Source organism: Cyprinodon tularosa, unplaced genomic scaffold (assembly GCF_016077235.1).
Source record: "Cyprinodon tularosa strain WSP-4 unplaced genomic scaffold, ASM1607723v1 ctg590, whole genome shotgun sequence".
Lineage (NCBI taxonomy): Eukaryota > Metazoa > Chordata > Actinopteri > Cyprinodontiformes > Cyprinodontidae > Cyprinodon > Cyprinodon tularosa.
In genome coordinates this window covers 1,906-21,207 of record NW_024039330.1, presented here as the reverse complement: position 1 = coordinate 21,207, position 19,302 = coordinate 1,906, and the positions used below count along the sequence as shown (strand labels likewise).

The following is a 19,302-nucleotide window of genomic DNA, read 5'->3' as shown; positions in this document are numbered from 1 at the left end:
GAATACGTCTTTTACTTAAAGACTGTGGCCCCTTGTTCCCCTTGTTAACTCTGTCTTTCTTTTCTCTCCACAGTGCGCCCGAGGGCCGTTGAAAGCCCCCTTGGGGGAGTTTCATAAACACACGAAGAACAAGAAAAGCCTTCTGGACTATTGTTTTTGTTTTTACACGCCTTGTTTTTCACACGCACACACACATACACACACACCGACCCATACATACGCGTCCCCCACCCGCTCTCAGACAAGGACAGAGGGAGAATGTTGGAGGTGCAGGAGGAGAGGCCAGCGGCGGCAGGTACAGCAGCGACACATTTCAGCAAGAAGGAGCGAGGGAAGAAGGAGAGAGAGGAGACCAAGGACGGCCGGGGCAACCTGTCCAACATCACCAATCCAGTTTCTGCCTCCAGGAACGTGCGAGCTAAAGCGCCGCTCACACACACAGGCAGCCCCCAACAGCTCATCACTCCACCCTGTTCAGTAGTCCTGGGAGCCCCATCAATGCACTCCAATAGGCTAAAAAACTCCCCGTCCACCAACACGCAGAGGTAAGCTGACTGGCCTACCTACTAAAACTGGCACTTGCCTGCCTTCATAATGTCCTGGATGAATGTTCACACCCCTTTAAGGTAGTTGGAACAATTTACATAATTACAACAGCTTTCCATATGTTTAATTAGCCTGGGTGCCATTCCGAACTTAGTCCCGCCCACAAAGTTTGAGGTCGGGGAAGTTCGGTCTGGCTCTGCTCCATAGTAGCGCGAGTATTAAAGCCCACTGTCAGGCGATCCAATCAAATTGTCAGGGCGGGCTTTATACGATGATGGACAGATGACAAACAGTAACGTAATCAACCACGTGACCAATGCGCGCTTGGGTGACAACAATAATGGCTGCCGCTGGAGAGTTGAGGTGAGTAGATTCTGCTATTAGGTCTGTTCTAGAAGATATCGACAGCAAATTAATTTTAAAAGAGGAACAGAGAAACGCGATCCAGTCTCATCTTCTTATTATAGGCGTGAAACGGCACGCTTTGATTTTTGTGGACAACAACTATGCCTCGCTTAACATACGTCACGCACTCCGTTGCTCTTATTGGTTGTAGGTCTATCCAATTGAGTGCAGAGGCATTTTTTTTCCTGGTTCGTTCGAAACACGCCCCATAATCACAGCTCTATGGAGCAGTATCAGACTCATATTCTGCCTAGAATTGAGTCGGACTACGTCAGGCTAATGTTTAATACTAATGAAAACAGAACTGTGAATTGGAAGACAAAGGGTTAATATACTTTTTTATATCCCCTTTTATTCCGTTCCTCCTAAAATAATAAATTTTAACCAATTGCATTCAGCGGCCGCCTGATTAGTAAACTGAGTCCAACTAATAATCTTAATCCAGCTCTTGAAGCTTTAGGGGTTTAACAGACAGCTTCAGAGGTAACAAAAAACACAGACGCAAATCACTGATATGTTCAAAAGGCTAAAGGCCACAGAGTGATGGAACAATTGATTATAAAAAGAGGAAAATAGAAAATGTGCAGGCTTTGGATAACATATCAACACATGCTGTCCAGCTAAAATGACTGACCCTGAAATCCCACATCCCTCGTCACCGCCCCGCTGCACTCCAGACCGCCTGTGCAAAGCAAAGCCTACAGTCTCCGCTGTTCCTCCCGCCCTGTTCTGCTCTGATTTCCTCAGAGTTTGACGAGAGCATGCGCAATATTATAAAATTCATAAGGGCAAAACATGCAGAAATTAACACTTAATTCAATATGACGCATTAAAAAAATCCCCATCAGAATCAAAATATGTGCAGTTTCTGTCCAAATATTTTCTTTTTGTTGTAGATTTTTGTAACAGGGATAACTAGGATCATACAAAGCTGCCTTATTATGAACTTTGTTTTTCTCTATTTCCAAACTCAGCATCTCTTCATCCATTCCTGCAATAAGACGTTTCTTTTGACTGGATTTGAATAAACTTTTAAGCCCCTCGGTTTAAAATAAATATTTTGATGGAGATGAAAAATCTGCTTCCTGGTATGTTGAAGAACCAATAGTTTGCATCAAATCTTTTAGATAAACAATGTTAGTTTTTTGGAATATATAAGAGTTATGCTATGATTACTAGCTACTGATCTTCCGTTACTATATTTTAATTTGACAAACCGGATCTTCTTGACCTTCTTTTTCCTGTTTGGTGAGATTGCATTTGCGGATCTTGACCTGACTGGATCGGAGCAAAAAATAGCTTGGCTCCGTATTTTAACGGTGAGTGGCGGAGAAGACGTACGTGGATGGTGAGGTGCGGAGGAGTAGCGGTGGATGTGAAACAGCTCTCATTGATTAACTTGACAGACAAGTACTCCGCACGAAGTAGTGAGCGGGGCGGAGCAGAGCGCTGACGGAGTATGTAGAATCTGGGGGTGAGAGAGGAGGACATCTCAAATTGCAGACAACAATACACAAGCTGCAGAAAAAGTGTTGAAATAAACTCCAAAGTCTTGTAAATGCATGCATTGGTTTGATCTTACCCCACCTTTGCACTAATTGCTTTGAAACTTACATGTAACACCAAACATTGCAGTTTTAATGGTTCTAATGTGACGAAATGTGTAAGTGTTCAAAAATCATAAATTCTGTGTATTAAAATAACTGCTGATAGGAAAACAGAAATGTTTTCCTCTGGTTTTTTCTTGTAACAGGGTTAAATGAGGCACAAATAACCATCTCTTCAAGTTATAAATGAAGCTAGCTTTCTTTAATGGTTAACTCTTCATCAGTGGTGAACCCCCACAACAAAAAATGCAGCAGATACAGGAAATGAATCTCACAACGTTCTGTGGAAGGTGCCGTTTTGTTTTCTTCTAGAGGAAAAGGGGCTGATAAAACTTCCTTTTCTGTGCTTGTATCGCCTCTTAATCTGGGAAATCTGCAGAATTGATGAGCAAAGCAGAGAGCAACAAGTTAGCGATCTTTACAATTCAAACACCAGTTGTGCCCCAAGTCCATCTGAATGAAACTTCAGTGCTACAGATGAGATGTTAGCTTTTCAAAATAGGACTGTTTCTAATTTTATATTTTTTATTTTTAGATTACCTTTATTTAATGTTATCTGTGTGTTTTAAAATAAAGAAAAAGAGGAGGAGTTCATGGAAAATTATGTAAACACATGCACCAAAACCTGCATTTGTTATTCTATATTTAAAAGCATGAACTGGTTCCTCATTGTTTTTGGTGGAAGTTTTTGAGAACCGCTGTGGACGATGAGGTCCAAACATTTTGTTTTGGTTCTTGAGATCCAGCCTGTTCTACACTCTGCGTGATGCAGATGTGAAAAAGAGGATCTTTGCTTGATGTACGTCTACATTTGTGATGGAGATCTCCTCGGGGGTCAGAGAGTCTACCGGGCTTGGAAGTTCTCCCTGCTGACTCATGGTTCTGGAGTCCTTGGAAACAGCTGACTGGACTGCCAAAACTCTGGTTTTGTTTTCCTTTCTGCCGGTAATGGGACCGTATTCGCGTTTCTCGAGTTGTGCAAAGCTGTGGGTTTAGTTTTTGGACATGGCTTCTGCTTCACGCTACCTGCTGGAGTCTACCGTATGTTTATGTGTTTAAGAAGAGAGGAGAGGCAGAGAGAGCAGGGTGTGGTGAGGACGTTTTCTCTCAGCTGGATGTGCACTGCCTGTCTGAGCTTAGTTCTCTCCAACAGAAGCCACTTGTGGATGGCCCTGTGTCTTTCCAGATCTTCAGAACGTGTAGAACTTCACAGCCCAAGAACTTTCACATTTTATTATTTTATAACCACAAACCTCCGTGTATTTTCCAGAGCTTCTGCTATGATAAACAGATTAGTGAGTTGGAAAGAAGTGGAAGCCTTATCAAATCTATCCTCTGTGTTTCAGCCCTAAACCGAAGACGGAGGCCATGGTACGATCCCCTCCTGTCATGTCCCCCTCCACTGCTTCCCAGATGGACTCAAAAATGCCCAATCAGGGTAAACCTGGGAGCACGGGCAGCCAATCACAGCCCTCCCCCTGTGACCCCAAAACTATGGGTGCCAAAGGGGCTCAAAACGTGTTGGGGGGAATGGGGCTAAAAAACGGCCAGGGCCTGACGTCCGCACCGAGCTCCAAGGTAAAGGTCAAGAGGGAAAGGAGCACCTCTGTGGAGTCGTTTGAGCAGCCAGAGAGTGGCACGCCCACCAATGAGGAAAAAGGTAACAACTAAACAGCTATTTTCCCCACGCTCATCTTAAATGAAGGTCGAGACATGTTTTATTTTAGCTATTTCCCAGATGCCTGATTCTCTTTTATAATTCAGCTTTTTCCTCATTGTTTCTTACTCTTTTAAACCCTCCTGATGAATGGATGGTCTGTGCCTACAGATACCAGCAGGGCAAAGAGGATTTGTGTTGCAGAAAGGAGGCAGCCGTACACTGGAGCTGACTGGGGCTCTGGAGGAGAAAGCGATGAAGATGACAGAAGTTTTTCAAGTAAGTCCTGCAGCATCTAAGCAGAAGTCCTCCATCTGCTGATGGAATTACATCTTGTTAAAAGCCTCCTAATGTGTCTTTCTCTGTTTTCATTGTCAGACTGTAACTCGGGTGACGTGAGGCCCCAGGACACACATTCTACCTCCAACGCCGGACTCAGTCGCTCCTCAACGCCTTCCCACAATGCACTGGGAGGCCAAGGCTCCACAACAGAACCTACCAGTGGCCAGAAACTGGGCCACAAATTTGTCTTCTCCACAAAGCATGCAAACATGTAAGAAGAAGCTTGTTTCTCCTTTGGAACAGAACCAGGAGAACGGTAGCTTGTCTTTTAACATTTTTATTGACTGGAAACGTGAATAAAAACAAGAAATCAACGTTTTAGCTGGGGTGTCCCCTGGAACATGTCATGGTTGAATTTCTCTCATTAATTTTAATTTTGTTGTTGTAAAATATTACTTTATACCCAAAGAAAAACACACCATCTTCTGGTGAAATTATATATACTCCTTTTAAGGTTTTCCTTTTGTTTACTTCTTGCATCTTTTATTAAAATATAATAACATCAAAAGAGGCAAATTATGCCTTTTGGTGTTCCTGTATCGGTATAAAGTCATATAGAGGAGGGTATGACATGATGAACAGTTTTCAGGGAATTCATTTCAGGGAATGCTGAATGAAGACCTGTTGGATAGACATGGTTTCTACCAGACCAGCAACTCTAGCAAACAACTAGGCTAAAAACACCATAGTCTGGAATTCACTATCAAAGGTTTTGGGGCTCATTTCAAGCAAGGTTGATGGATGACTGCTGAACCAACCTCAGCTTCTGAAAATGATCAACTGGCAGACCAGTGATGGGCTCGGCCATCCCAGTTAACCTTACTATGAACAAGCTTAGCGCAGCCTATACAATCAAAATCATTCCTGTCAACACTACAGTAAAGACACTCAGAAAGCCAGTTAAGCCGTCACAAATTGCAAAGATTTGAGGTAAAATTACTACCGAGTTAATTCTGCTCCCAGTGGTTCCCTGATGCAGATTCCCGAGTTGTTTCAGTAAAAGCAGAGTCTGCCTTTTACTAATGGTACAAGATGTAAATAGATAAGATATTGCTAGTTTACGGAATCATACCAGGTGTGATTAAAAGTGTAATAAGATGTGTATAGTTTTAACAGGAGTAAATATCCACGCATGACACGGATTACAGTGTCCTAGATGCTAAAGGTCATGGAGAGCTGGAAGCACACATAGATGGGGAGAGGAAGACGTCTATTTTTAACAACCCACCATGGTCAAAATATTTTCAGACTCTGTGGCCATGGCATGATGTTTTATTAGGGAGTTCTGGTATCCGGTAAATTCAAACGTTTTGTTATATTAGGTGTGTATGCATGATGCGTTGAGTCTTTTACCTTCTGCCTCTTTTCTATCTGAATACTATCCTCTGGTTCTCAGGGCAGCTGAAGCCGTTCTCACTGGCCACACAGAAAACATCATTGCCTTTCACAAGGAAAACATCAGCAAGGATAAATCTCACCTCATGTTGGTAAGGAGCCTGTTTTACTGCAGCTTTTAGAGACCATTGCATACTTCATCTAGTTTTTTAACACATTTATCTTTCTTCTGCTATGTTGAAGAACAATGCATCTGCCGTCCTGCGGAATGACCCGAAGCCTCCTCAGCAGTCTCCGTCCCATGCCCAAGAACAAAGCCACCAGCCTGGATCGAAGCCGTCCTTAACCGGAATGGCGGATCAAGCGCAGCCACAGGCTTCAAGTCAAGGGAATCCGCCTTGTGTTCTTCCGCAGGAGGGGTCGTCATCCTCTGGCACAGAATCCAATAATATTCCTGGCAGTAGCCCCGGTAACCCCTCAGCCCCTGCTGATCAGACTCCCGTCTCCCAACCGGAGGCAGATCTAAACCCTCCGACATCTGCTGAAGGAGGACAGGGTGGAGGCACAGCTGGATCGGGTCTTACGCCCCAGCAGCAGCAGCAACAGCAGCAGCTGGCTCAGGAGCTGCTGAACATGGAGGCCAACACCGAAGGTTTGTCCCAAGAACAGCTGGAACACCGCCAGCGTTCCCTGCAGACTCTACGAGATATCCAGCGCATGCTTTTCCCTGACGAAAACGCCCCACCTCCTGGACACCCGCAGCCCCACGTGGGACCCCACGACGGAGGTCCAGATGGTCCACCTAGGCGTTCGGAGCAGGGACCTTTGCAGGCCATGATCGCACAGTCCCACAGCCTTGGACCGCCGGGCGGACCTGGAGGACCACGTCCACAGGGCCCCCCCTTTGGGCCCCCACATGGTCCAAGGGACATGCCTTTATTTCCAACGGATGACATGGTCCCACCAGGTGGTCCTGGAGGACCAGGCGGGTGTGGAGAGGGAGATCAGATGACCCCAGAACAGGTGGCATGGCTGAAGTTACAGCAGGAGTTTTATGAGGAGAAGAGGAAAAAGCAGGAAATGCAACACCGGCCCCTTCCTCCAGACATGATGCACCCTGGTCCACGGGGAATGATGCGGGGACCCCCACCCCCTTATCAGATGGGTCCAGGAGAGATGTGGGGCGGGCCAGGTGGTCCACCAGAACATTACCCAGACCGAATGGGCATGGGGCCCGGTCCCAGGGGTATGGGCCCTCACATGCAGAGGATGCCTGGCTTCTCTGGCATGATGAATCCTGAGATGGAGGGCATGCCAAGGCCAGGAATGGGCTGGCCTGATGACATGCCTCCAAGGATGGGAGAACCCCGAGGCTTCCCTGGAGGACCTGGAGGAATGTTTCCTGGGCCTGGGGCTCGTGGGGAGCGTTTTCCAAACCCCCAGGCAGTCCAGGAGGCAATGTTCCACCAAGGAATGAGTGGGGAGAAAGGCATCCCCCCTGGGATGATGATGGATGTGCAAAGGATGATGGGGCACCAAAGAGGTGGAATGGAACCTGGCAACGGCATGGGGATGTTTCCCAGAATGCCTGTTGATGGTCCTATGAGTCCATCATCGAGGCTTCAAGGAATTGGGGGCAGGGAAATGGGTCCAGAATTTGGTATCGGCCCCGGTCCTGGCCCGGGACCTCACATGCATCCTTCCAAACTGCGAGACGGCCCCATGAATATGAGTCCAGATGAAATGATGAGAATGAGAACAGGTGGAGGTCCTCCGATGGAGAGTATGGGACCACAAGGCAGGCCCATGCAGGTTCCTCCCTTCCCCGAACAGACACCAGCAGACTTTCCGATGGGACCCGGGCGGCCCTTCCCGGGGGGGATGAGGGGTCCCCATTCTGACCCAGCATTCGGTCCAGAGCACAGATCCACACCATCGGGAGGAAACGGACGCATCAATCATCTTTCATCAGCTGGGGGTCCTTCACAGGGTCAGAGGGGCCGGAAGCCAGCAGACCTGAATGTCCAAGCAGGAGGGGGGAACTCTCCCAGTGTTAACCCACTTAAGTCTCCACCATTGAGGCAAGTTCAGTCCCCAATGATGGGCTCTCCATCTGGGAACCTAAAATCTCCTCAAACACCGTCCCAGCTGGCCGGCATGCTCAGTGGTCCTACGGGCCCCAGCGCACCTCCAGCTCCTCCGACCTCTGCACCAATGAAATCTCCCCACTCCATGATGGGATCAGCAGGTGCCTCTCCTGTTCACATGAGGTCTCCATCTCTTCCAAACCCCTCTCCAGGATGGGCCTCCTCACCAAAACCACCCATGCAGAGTCCTGGAGTGCCCCCTCAGGGCGGCAAGCCTCCACTAAGCCTCACGTCTCCAAACATGATGGGGGGCATGGAGCCAGGTGTGTGCATCATTTCTTCCTCTGAGCTCTTCCACACTAAAAATTATATTCTCATTTTATCTAAAATTGATACCATTCAAAACATTTTGTGGGCATTTGTCTCAATTGTTATTTTTCAATGGCGTAATGGAAAATTTAACCTAGAAATTACAAAATAGAAGCTGCAAGGTGGTATGTAACTTATTTAAAACCAGAACAGGGTGGGGTTGGTTATGGTCCAGTGGCTCCCCCTTCTGGGCACTAACTCAAGGAGCCATATCATAAGTAATGTTAGTCAAACACTTTCAGAATGAGAAATTAATTCAATTAAACCTGCATTTGATTTGATGTTTATATAAATAAAATGTGTATTTTTGTCCCCTTTGTCATTTTGTTTATGCTGTCCTCTTCTAGGAGGTAACGTGCCTCCTTCAGCTCCTCCCTCTTCGGGGCCTCCGTCTGGCTCCATGTCCCTTCCAGGCAACGTCCCGTCTGGCAGTCCGTACACCATTCCCCCAGAACCGACACTCTCCCAGAACCCGCTCTCCATCATGATGTCCCGGATGTCCAAGTTTGCGATGCCCAGTTCGACTCCTCTCTACCACGATGCCATAAAGACTGTAGCAAGCTCAGACGATGACTCGCCCCCAGCTCGCTCTCCCAACCTGCCTCCAGTGAACAACGGTGAGAAATCTGAGTGTTGTTTGTTTTACACCAGGTTTCAGTGGCATTACAGCTGAAGTGTATGCAGCAACGAACTTGAATTCCTCAAGATTTTAATTGATAGACTAATTAAGGTTTAACAAAATCAGTGTAAAGGTTCACAGCAAAGTGACGTCAATTGGAACCAAATTTGAGCTTAATCCCCAAAGTCGGTCCTTGAGGGCCGCTGTCCTGCAGGTTTTAGAGGTTTCCCTGTTCCAGCGCAGATGATTTACATTGATACTTGATTAACAGGTTTTTGCTGAACTGCAATCATCACAATCAGCTGTGCTAAAGCAGAGAAACCTCTAAAATCTGCAGGACAGTGGCCCTAGAGGACCGACTTTGGGGATGCCTGGTCTACATAGAGAACCTTAAATGCACATCAACTGTTAAAAACGATGATAAAACATCATGCTGTGGGAAAAAATTCAAAGCCGTGAACAATAAGGTTCCAATCTGAGATTGAGCTGTTTTGGAAGGAGGAAGATGGTGGTTCTGCACAGTTGAATCACCGCTTTAGTTAATCTAGCACATAAAGCACAGATTGTTTAACTACGATTTTATTCTAAATATTGTGGTTTTACTGAATGTCTTATATTCTTCCCTCACAGGTATGGCAATGAATCATCAAGGAAATCCACGTATGATGGGACCTGGAAATGCTGGACCTATGCCTGCACTTAGTCCTCTGGGCATGAACCCCTTGGGGTCCCAGCCTCTATCTCATGGCATGCCCCCACAGATGCCCTCTCCAAATGCCCCTAACATGGGCCCAGGCATGATGTCTCACGGCATGATGATGCAACCAAATCCACAGGACCCTGGTATGCCAAATCCTCAAATGATGCCCCAAGGACGCATGGGTTACCCTCACCGAAACCAGGGGTACCCGCTCACCCAGTCCCCGTCCCAACAAGGCCCCTTTTCCCCACACAATGGCCCCGGCCCCCAAGGTTTCCCTGGTCATCCGATGGGGTTCCAGGGTGAACCGGGGCCAATGGGCGGACGGATGGGGAACATGCCTCATGGGGGTGGGGGTGATGGGGGCATGTGCAAGCCTAATACACCTGGCGGACCGGAATTTAACAACATGCAAGGAGGATTTGGAGATGCAGACCTTCATGAAGTGATGCGGCAGGGGGCTTCTGGTATCCCAGAATTCGACCTGTCCAGGATAATCCCGTCAGAAAAACCCAGCCAGACTCTGTCGTATTTTCCCAGGGGTGGAGGAGATAACCCAGGAGGCAAACCCCCTCACCCGTCTGGGTTTCCAATGCAGAGCATGATGAGTGACGGCCCCCCCAGGATGGGGATGCCCATGCAGGGGATGGGGGGAATGTCAGGGGGACCCGGTGGGGGTATGGGCCCCCAGGACATGCCGATGGGCAACCCAGGTCACGGTTCAATGCGGCCGCCGGGATTCATGGGCCAAGGCATGATGGGCCCTCAGCACCGGATGATGTCTCCTGGGGGTCCGGGAGGGATGATGCAGGGGAGACAAATGGCTCACCCAGGCCCTGGTGGCTCACCTAACATGATGATGTCACTACAGGGCATGGGCGGTCCTTCACAGCAGACGATGATGATGGGGGGCCAAGTGAGGCTTCGTGAAATGGACATGGGGTTCAGTCCGGGGCAGGGAATGTTCTAATCTAACAAACACCTTGTAACTAGAATGTTCTCGAACAAATAACCAAGGAAGATAAAAAAAAAAAAAAAAAAGATGGAGTGTAGCAAGTATTCAGAAACAGAGGGACTCAAGTAAATGAGATGAAACACTAAAGTGTGCGCCCAGGAAAATGAACCCTCTAGAGCTAACCTGTTGCCTAGTAATGTCTTTTGAGGACACTTCCATTCGAGGAGAAAAGATGGGGCCCATTTTGGTGTACCGTTCGCCACACGCGTCTAATTTTGACTCAAGAACTCGCAGAATGTACGAGATTGTTGTTCATCAATTTCGCAGAAACTCTTGGTGTTATTACTTTTTTTGTTCTTTTTGATTATCAGACTGTAAAGATGACTGACATCAAAGAGGAACCAACCTTAACACTAAAAGTCAGCTTGGAGATGCTACAGTATATGTCAACTTTTTTTTTTTTTTCCAAATAAAAAAAACAAACAAAACTAAACTAAAAAACAAACAAAAATTTGTCACAAAAGTGATATGGAACCAGAGAGAGGAGGAGGAATACTTTGTGCTTTGTGAAGACTTTAGTGGAAATCCATCTTGTCTCTCGCTCCATTGTTTTTTGACTGTTTCTGTACAGTATATACGTGAGGGTGTGTTTGTGTGCCTGACAGATGGTATGTTTGTGTGGTATGTGTGTGTCTATGTATAGGCATTCTATCAGTGACCTCTTAACGCCTCTTACCCAGCTTTCATTGGGGTGGAGGAACGCCCCCCCTCCTTAAAATACTGTACGGTTTGCCATTGGTGGGCTATTCAAAATTTTAGTCTATTTTAATTTCCTTTGTTACTCCAGTGTATAACAAACCAAACTATGACCTCATTAAGATAATAGTATTATTAAAAAAAGCACAAACATGGACCATCTGCAGAAAGCGTCTTCTTTTCTCTGTTTCTTACATGCACTCAGTGTGAGGATCCCGGCAGCTTTGCCGTACCATCGCCAAAACCTTTAGGACTTCACCGGCGTGAATAATATTGCTAACTACCCAGACGTGCTATGTGTCTTCTTCTTGTTCCTGTTGTGTTCCCGTTTTGTTTTTTGACTTGTTGACTCTGGGTAATAATCATTCCCACAGCAATAATCCATGAAGACACGATGGTCCGCAGACTGGGATGGTGCCGCTGAATGCAGAGAGCAGGATCGTCAGGTATTATAGACTTTAGAGCTAGGTGTATCCGGCTAACGTTTTAGCAAGGCGAGACGCAAGGAAATGTAAACACGTACTGCTTACCATCCGGTTGACTTCCTCTCTTTTATCTATTGTATAAGCTTGTCATGTGTTTCTCCATTGGCTTTGGTGCAGAAGAGCCTAACCAGGGCTGTTGGTGATGGACTACAAATAAAAGATATTGTTTTGGTATATACATGTTGTCCATGCAGTGTGTGTGCGCCTGTTTCTGTTCATGTACCCCCGTCATGTGGACTCTAACCAGTCTGTCCCTCCTTGCATGTCGATCGAGTTCACCAGCATCCTTTAGGTCCGGGCAGAGCAAGTCTTTCATCTGAGGACATTTTATTGGAGAGCAGCAAGAAGAAAGCCAGATGAGGAAACAAAGCATGCAAAATGTTACCTGTAAGTGGAAAGAAAGAACAGCTGAGTACACACAGTAAGAAATTGGAGCATCATACTCCTGTTTATCCCAACAAGCTTTTATTTTCCAACTTTGACTGTTGGTGATTCCAGATAGAGAGCTACCATCCTGCAGCGTCTACATGCATCCCCTCCAGCTCACCTGAATCAAGTGGCTGAATTCCTGGTTCAGGTCTGCTGGAGATGAGACGCATCTAAAGCAAGGGTCTGCAACCTGTGGCTCCTGACCCACAGGTGGACCTTTGTAACTTATACAATGGATCTTTATATTGGCCCGATGATGTAAAGAAGCAGTTAAAGTAGTATAATAAATGCCACCCTTAGAAACTTAGTTTTTTTATAAAGAATATTTGAATTTTCTGAACAGAATTGTTAAAAGAATAATTGAACTTTAACCAGAACTGGACATATCTTTGTAGATCAACATGTCTTATCATTGGATAGAATTTTTATGGGGGAAAAAAATAGTTGCTTTGTCTTTATAAAATGTTTTATGTTTTGTTCATTTTAAAAGCTATATATACAAATAAGTGGGTTTTTATTTTTATGGTAATAGGTTTCATTTATCAGATATTTAAAAGGACCGTGTAAGATTTAGCCCCATCTAGTGGTGATCTAAATGAATTACAAATGGCAGACAAGCTGGTTGCCTCCTCTTTAAGCGTGTGAGACCTAAGGAAGCCGCCGAGGGACATCTAACAGCAGCTAATAACTTGTATCCGAGCTCATCCATTGCAGGCTGACAAACTAGTCACCTCTGCCTTTTTTCTAACATAACAGCAAGATCAACTTTGTTATATTGAATTATCTTACCTGTCCAGCAGAAGGGCTGCACCCTCAGCTTCCACCTGCTAAAATCCTCTCAATGTTGTGTTTTTATTTATTCTACTCGAGATAAAGTTCGGATGTTCCTCCTTTGAGGCACAAAGTGGTAGAATGATCTACGATCGTTTTTCCTTGTTAACTCTTCGTTCACCAACAACACATTCCCAGATACAGGTGAAATGCACAAGTTTGTCCTCTTTCGGCTCCTGTAATCCAAAATGCCGACACAATATGGCATCTCCCATTGGGTGAACCGCTTCTATTGTATTTATAAACTACTAATTCTAAGCCATGAGAACACTAATTTTTTTTATATCATGTTATTAGACTCGCACAATAGATGTTTTCCAAAGCCAGATTTTGCTAATAAAAATCCAGATATGTTAGACACACACTTTAACAAAAAATAACATTTGCGGCTCTAAATGACTTTTAATCAGACATGGGGCAAACTCACACTTTGAGGGTCTGATAGAAAAGTAGCACCGAGGACTGGATTTAAAAAAGCCCTGTATTTAAGGGCCCTTTATATGATTTTAAAGATTTATCTGAGAAAAAGGGTTTAATTAATTTTAAATATTAAGAGTAAAGTTTATTCATTTTCTATAACTACTTTTATGAATTAATGGTTCAGTTGTAATAAATAACTAAAGACTTATGACTTACAGACAACTAAACAAATGCATATGTAATTTTTTTTTTAACGTAGATGTGAGAGTAAATAAGGTAGAAAATGAGAACAAGCTCAACATGGAAAAAAAAATCTGTATTTTTCTTTCACCCATCCAAACCAAATGTTTATAATAGAAGAAGAAATGCCACCAACAACAAACATCAATCAAATATAACTGTGTTCATCAAAGAGGAAATCCTTGTTCACTCAATTCTTAAACCATCTAATAACCTTTTAGCTTTTCCACAAAAGATAGTTCCCTAAGGAATAAAAATCTGTAGTCATGGCGGATAAGGAAGTTTGGAGGATAACAGTCATGGGAAACGAACAGCAATGCTTTCTCCATAGCTGTGCACCATCAGACATAATCCATCAGACAATCCAAGAGAAAGACTAAGACAATTTAAAACAACTGGAAGTATACCATTCAGATTTAAACTTCTACTTAGGTTTAAATATCACATCTGAATTAACCATAAAATGTGATTGACCAGCTGTGTCAAAATCTTACAAAGTAAAGATGCTATAGAGACCATACAGTCGCTATGGCATGCATGGAGGCAGAGGGATGAAGATTGGGGCTAGCAGTTTATGATGGCCGTCTGATGGAGCTGGGCCAAAACTAGTTAATTGATTATACACTATCTAAAAAAAAGCCTTAAATTGCCTAATCTCCCAGTTTGGTGATAGATTACGGAGATAATGAGCATAAAATCCATGAGAGGAATAAAATTGCTGCAACATTAAGTTGCTCTCTGAGGTGATGAAGTATGCTTGTTTTTCCCATCACTGTATAAACGCCAAAACAGCTTGTCCCCATAACTTTAACACACCCAGGATAGTAGATACTTTTAAATAATTTAATCATACACTTTCATAATGTTTTAAACTCTACAAATCACCTGAAGAAAGGCAGGCAGACATTTTGAATTGAATAAGCTTCCTGGATGGGAAGTGAAATGTCTTCAAACTTGGAAACAAAGTCCAGTGCATTGTTTTTTTTTACTTTCTTTGGAACAACATAAAGGCTTATTTAATGTATTGATATGTGAAACTCAATCCAAAATAATCATTAAGTACATTCAATTCAACAGCAACATCACCAAACTAGTGAAATATACCTTTTGTTAAGCAGTGCAAACGTAATACTGATGATGCGCTCGCCTAGATGAGTTCACTAGAAATCAGTCGGGGGTAAAAGCGGATACAAATCGATTGAGTGAAAAAAAAAAAAGAAAACAACTTTTCTGCTAGTTTGAAGTAAGAGAGCACCTTGGTGTAAATAAAACAACTGAGGAAAAATCTGTTTATAAAAATAATTTAAACAAGATTTAAATGTAAAGAAAGACGAGCAACTCATTTAACTGATGTGTTCAAGACTTCATGGTGACTGGATGGAAGGAGAGCTGAGCATAATGTCAAGACGGGTTTTGTGTTTCTTGAAAGTTCAGGGTTCAGTGGGTCCTCCTGTGCTGTTGCAGCGAGTAACGTAGACTTCAGGGTTTAATGTGTATGCGGAGAGGAGCTGTTTGAACTCCTGCAGGGGGCAGTAGACTCCACTGCAACCTGGTATGAGTTGATCCTGGGAAGCATGAAGCAAATGTGACTTGGATGAAGGGAGAGCCAACAGCTTTGATGGTTGGGTCGATTAGAGGCGCGCCTTACCTGGCCTATGTAGGACACCTTTACAAATGCGTCTCCGGTCTGCCGGTGTTGGTGCAGCTCCAGAGTGATATCAGCAGCATATGGTGGCCATTTCATGTCGTAGATTTCCAAAGCCATGAGGCAGGGAATCAGAGTGGTGTCATGGGCTGAGTAAAGGAACAACTTCCTGTTGAGAGAGTTAATCCTTGAAAAAAATCTATCTGTTTTGGGAAAGAAGTGAAGGTGCTCGATGTGAGGTGTCCAACCTGTTGGCCTCTGCTGAGCTGTCCTGTAGCTTCTTCTCAATGTTGTCTAACAGCAGGTGGAGGAGAGATCCCACCGACAGCTGGAGCTTCTCACTGTCACAGTATATAGCATTTAAAAATACCTTAATGAGCAGAACCAGCACGCATTAAATGATTAAAATGATGCTGTTAACCTCTTGCTGGGTTCGTAAAGCCGGCACATCATGTCCACAGCTCTGTCCTCCACCGTATTCCTCCAGGAGTTCAGTACCGGCGGGATGGGAAGGCCATGTGTCTGAATGTTAGCAAATTAGATTACATTATTTTAAACCTAAAACGACTACAAAAAATATAACTGGGTCCACAACTAACAAACAAAACAAACCCAAATCTAATAAATCCTTAAAAAAAGCACATAGTTGTCTTTATAAACGGCTTTATCTGACTTCCACTGATACAGTTTGGTTTAAATATACTGGAATATGACCTGAATATATACTTTATCATTTCCTTAAAATAATAAGCCATTCCTATATAGGTTTTGAAGCACAACACCTAAAAATTTTCAACGATTAACATATTTAAGCAGCCACTGAAGGAAATATAAGCACTAAATAATGAATAGTTAGAATTTAGACAATAATTATTTAGAAGATAATAAAACTGTGCTAATACACTGGAAAAACGATCTAGAAATTAGTAAAAATTTCTTAAATTTACTGTATTTACCCTTAATTTGAGTAGGTATATAAGAGTTTGCCAATGGAATGAGTATTTTTACTCTTAAAGGTACACTATGCAACCGGTGTTGATTTTCCAGCGAGGCTCCCTCCAGAGGGCGAAAGTAAAAGTGCACTGTCGTAAATATGCTCAGCTGTTCTCCTGGTTTCTCCGTCAAGCCAGGCGCGGTTGTTTTGAGCTTAGCAGCGAATGACTAATGCTGCGTTCACACTGGACGTAGCTGGCGCGACAGAAGCAGCGAGTTTACATGCAAAGTCAATGGTTGACGCGCGTCAAGGCGCAGCAAAAGGTCCAGCGGCGCGTTTTGAGCAGCAGGTGCAGCACGTCTGAGCAGCTGAAGCAGCGCGTCGGGTGCGTTTAACGCAGGGAGAGAGACACAGCGCTGATGATCACTCCTCTTAAACAGTTTATTGACGCCTAAATTAACTCAAAATGCAGAAATCTGCCGGCAGAATATGCAGTTTGGATTATTTAGATGAAAAACACCTACCAGCTGCCGCGGTGAACCGCTGCTGATGAAGGGATCCATACTGTCGGCGCCCCGCTGGTATGTGGGGGTCTGAGCGGCTCCGACAGAAAAAATATTGAAGGCAGGATAATAATCTGAATGAACTGACTGCACTGATTACGTTTTCAGGTGTATTTTCTCACTTAAACACATATTAAAACTACTTTATTCCCACTGATCACAGCAAATATAGCTGCAAGGCAGAGAAAGGATAGTGAAGCTCCGCCCAACGCGCCTCAGACACACTTTTGCACCCCGCAGCCAGAGCAGCAAAGCTGCTTCAGCCTCGCGTCAGAACTAACTGGTACAAGCAGCAAAAAGGAAGCAGCAGACGCGATTTTGCTGCTTTTGCTGCGTGAACGTAGCATAACTGCACAAAGATTGCCACTGTGCTAGCAACGAGAATGCTTTTAATGGGGGCGTGTAGCAGTTCTCACCGTAAAGCAAGACTGACTCTCACGAGACTTCTGAGCCTGTGGGTGCGGGTCGGTGCTCCTGCAGTTGCAAGTGCAGTATTTCCCCCACAGACCACCAGGGCGGCCGAGAATACCTTTGTTCAACCTGAAATGACTCATTTAGTCATCCATAACGTTATGGAACACATTAATTAACTGAAAAATGTTGCATAGTGTCCCTTTAAAATAAGATATTTAGATAAAATGCACTTGAAATAAGACAATGTGTTAATGTGTTTTCTTATTTTAAATGTAAATTGTCTTGTTCCATGACTAATTATGGCTCACTAATAACTGATCAATCTTTAGATCTCTTTAAACCTGTTGGATTGCACCGACACATTCAGCAGCTAGCTAGTGTGCAGGTTGAACTTAGTCTCTATAATAACTGCCTCCAGACTGAAAGCCTGTGGTGAGACTCGGTAAAAAGTCGAATGGATCACAGAGTCACAGTGTCACCTCTCTGGCAACCATGTCATCCCTAATGAGGATGAAGTCGACGTGCTGGTGAGCAGCGATCCCCAGTGCACTCAGGATGCTCTGCAGGTCTGAAGCAATGCCAGGCAGAGTGGACAACTCAGCCCAGCGGGGGCTGTAAGGAAAAAAAAAAAAACACAGACACACCATGACAACCTACCAAAAGCGTCTGCAGTCTGCCCATGATTTTGAATTGGACGTTACTCTAGATTCCAGTTTTTGGTGCCCAGAGTGGTCTGTGAGTGATGGAGCTCAGTGGCATGTTAGAAAACTACACCTACCCACTGAGGACTTTCAGCAGCTTGCATCCGTGATAGTTAGGGTAGAGAATTTCAGATTCTGCCTCTGTTGTCAGGATGGACACAATATCTACACACCAAGAGAAAAAGGACAAAATGGATGACAGATGACAGAAAAAAAAATCCAGACACAAAGAAAGGCAGGAAAGAAGAAAAGACAGGGGAGCAAAATGGGGAAGACAAGAGGAAGGACGTAAAGGCCTCAAGGAAGTAAAATCACTAGTAGTGACAAAAATAATAAGCTAAAGGATCACAATAAAGGAAAGAAAAAGAGAATGAATGAAAACTTTTAGGAACAGAGATGGAGAATAAGATAAGAAAACATCGTCCAATTATTTAATCCATCCATATCAAGATCAGTAAACCAACACCAGGCTTTCCAGATCAGGTAGATCCCTCTATAGATGCGAGCATTTTAAATCTACCTTTTTGCTTTTGCTGGAAGAGTCCAGCTATCAGGCACTTGGCAGACTCTATAGTCCTTACAATGTTAGTGGAGCGCACGCTAAAGAAAAAAAGAAATTACACATGATTATTGGGTTACTAAAATCAAAAACGTTCATGATCAGCATCACTTACTAGACCTCTGCTGAGGTAAAGGTGGAGCTGAGGAAAGGGGTCTCCTCTATATATCTATTCCTCAACCTCTGGCCCAGCTCATACAGCTGCTGCATGCCCACTGTGGTCAGCTGACCAGGGAAACTGCCACCCTTCAAAATAAAATAATAAAAAGACTATGTCAAACATTTCAGATTCAAAGGTTAACCCAGAAATTTTATAGTGCAGTTCAGTGTTATGAGCAAAAAAATTTCCATGACATATTTAGAATAGCACATTTCTTCTACTTGCTCTGAATGTTCAGAGCGGAAGTCCGTCAGAGGTAGAACAGCATAATAACTGGATCACAGCAGCTGATGCAAAATTCAATATGTGCTCATTTAAAAATGAAAACGCTCTAAGATTATTGAACTACAGCCGATTCAACCAATTAGATTTTCATGCCCTCATAACTCAATACACATATATATATATTATAAAGTACTGTCTAAGTCTAAGTCTGTCTATATAAAATTATATGTAATTACTGATGGAAAAGAGAATTTATGATAAAAATTGTGGCTATTTCAAAATGTATAACTTGCTGTGATGATTTTGAAGCTGTATTTA

The 19,302-nt window shown here is 44.0% G+C and overlaps 2 protein-coding genes across 2 annotated transcripts in view; one reads left to right on the top strand and one right to left on the bottom strand.

Moving 5' to 3' along the window:
* bcl9 (BCL9 transcription coactivator) overlaps nucleotides 1-11,533 on the top strand; it is a 44,733-nt gene extending 33,200 nt beyond the window's left edge. The window contains exons 3-10 of the mRNA XM_038306775.1: nucleotides 74-545; nucleotides 3,905-4,218; nucleotides 4,387-4,494; nucleotides 4,594-4,768; nucleotides 5,954-6,044; nucleotides 6,136-8,302; nucleotides 8,696-8,965; nucleotides 9,598-11,533. Coding sequence (XP_038162703.1) covers nucleotides 259-545; nucleotides 3,905-4,218; nucleotides 4,387-4,494; nucleotides 4,594-4,768; nucleotides 5,954-6,044; nucleotides 6,136-8,302; nucleotides 8,696-8,965; nucleotides 9,598-10,637 — 4,452 coding nt within the window. The 5' untranslated portion in view covers nucleotides 74-258 and the 3' untranslated portion in view covers nucleotides 10,638-11,533. The remainder of the gene's footprint in view (nucleotides 1-73; nucleotides 546-3,904; nucleotides 4,219-4,386; nucleotides 4,495-4,593; nucleotides 4,769-5,953; nucleotides 6,045-6,135; nucleotides 8,303-8,695; nucleotides 8,966-9,597) is intronic.
* Nucleotides 11,534-14,558: 3,025 nt separating this feature from the next.
* Nucleotides 14,559-18,873, bottom strand: acp6 (acid phosphatase 6, lysophosphatidic). The gene is made up of 8 exons (XM_038306766.1): nucleotides 18,715-18,873; nucleotides 18,561-18,640; nucleotides 18,118-18,205; nucleotides 17,819-17,951; nucleotides 15,850-15,950; nucleotides 15,677-15,769; nucleotides 15,432-15,597; nucleotides 14,559-15,348 (listed from the first exon to the last, which is right to left on the bottom strand). Exons 1-8 carry the CDS (start codon nucleotides 18,807-18,809, stop codon nucleotides 15,214-15,216), a joined length of 891 nt encoding a protein of 296 aa, XP_038162694.1. The 5' UTR covers nucleotides 18,810-18,873; the 3' UTR covers nucleotides 14,559-15,213.
* Nucleotides 18,874-19,302: the final 429 nt, after the last annotated feature.

What these genes read in the sequence shown, in the direction of transcription:
- acp6 (XM_038306766.1), bottom strand. Translation starts at nt 18,809, where the DNA reads ATGCAGCAGCTGTATGAGCTGGGCCAGAGGTTGAGGAATAGATATATA. An exon ending in ATGACATGGTTGCCAGAGAG is followed by an intron (nt 15,951 to 17,818) that starts GTGACACTGTGA and finishes GCTAACATTCAG; the next exon opens with ACACATGGCCTTCCCATCCC. An exon ending in CTTTACGAACCCAGCAAGAG is followed by an intron (nt 15,770 to 15,849) that starts GTTAACAGCATC and finishes ATACTGTGACAG; the next exon opens with TGAGAAGCTCCAGCTGTCGG.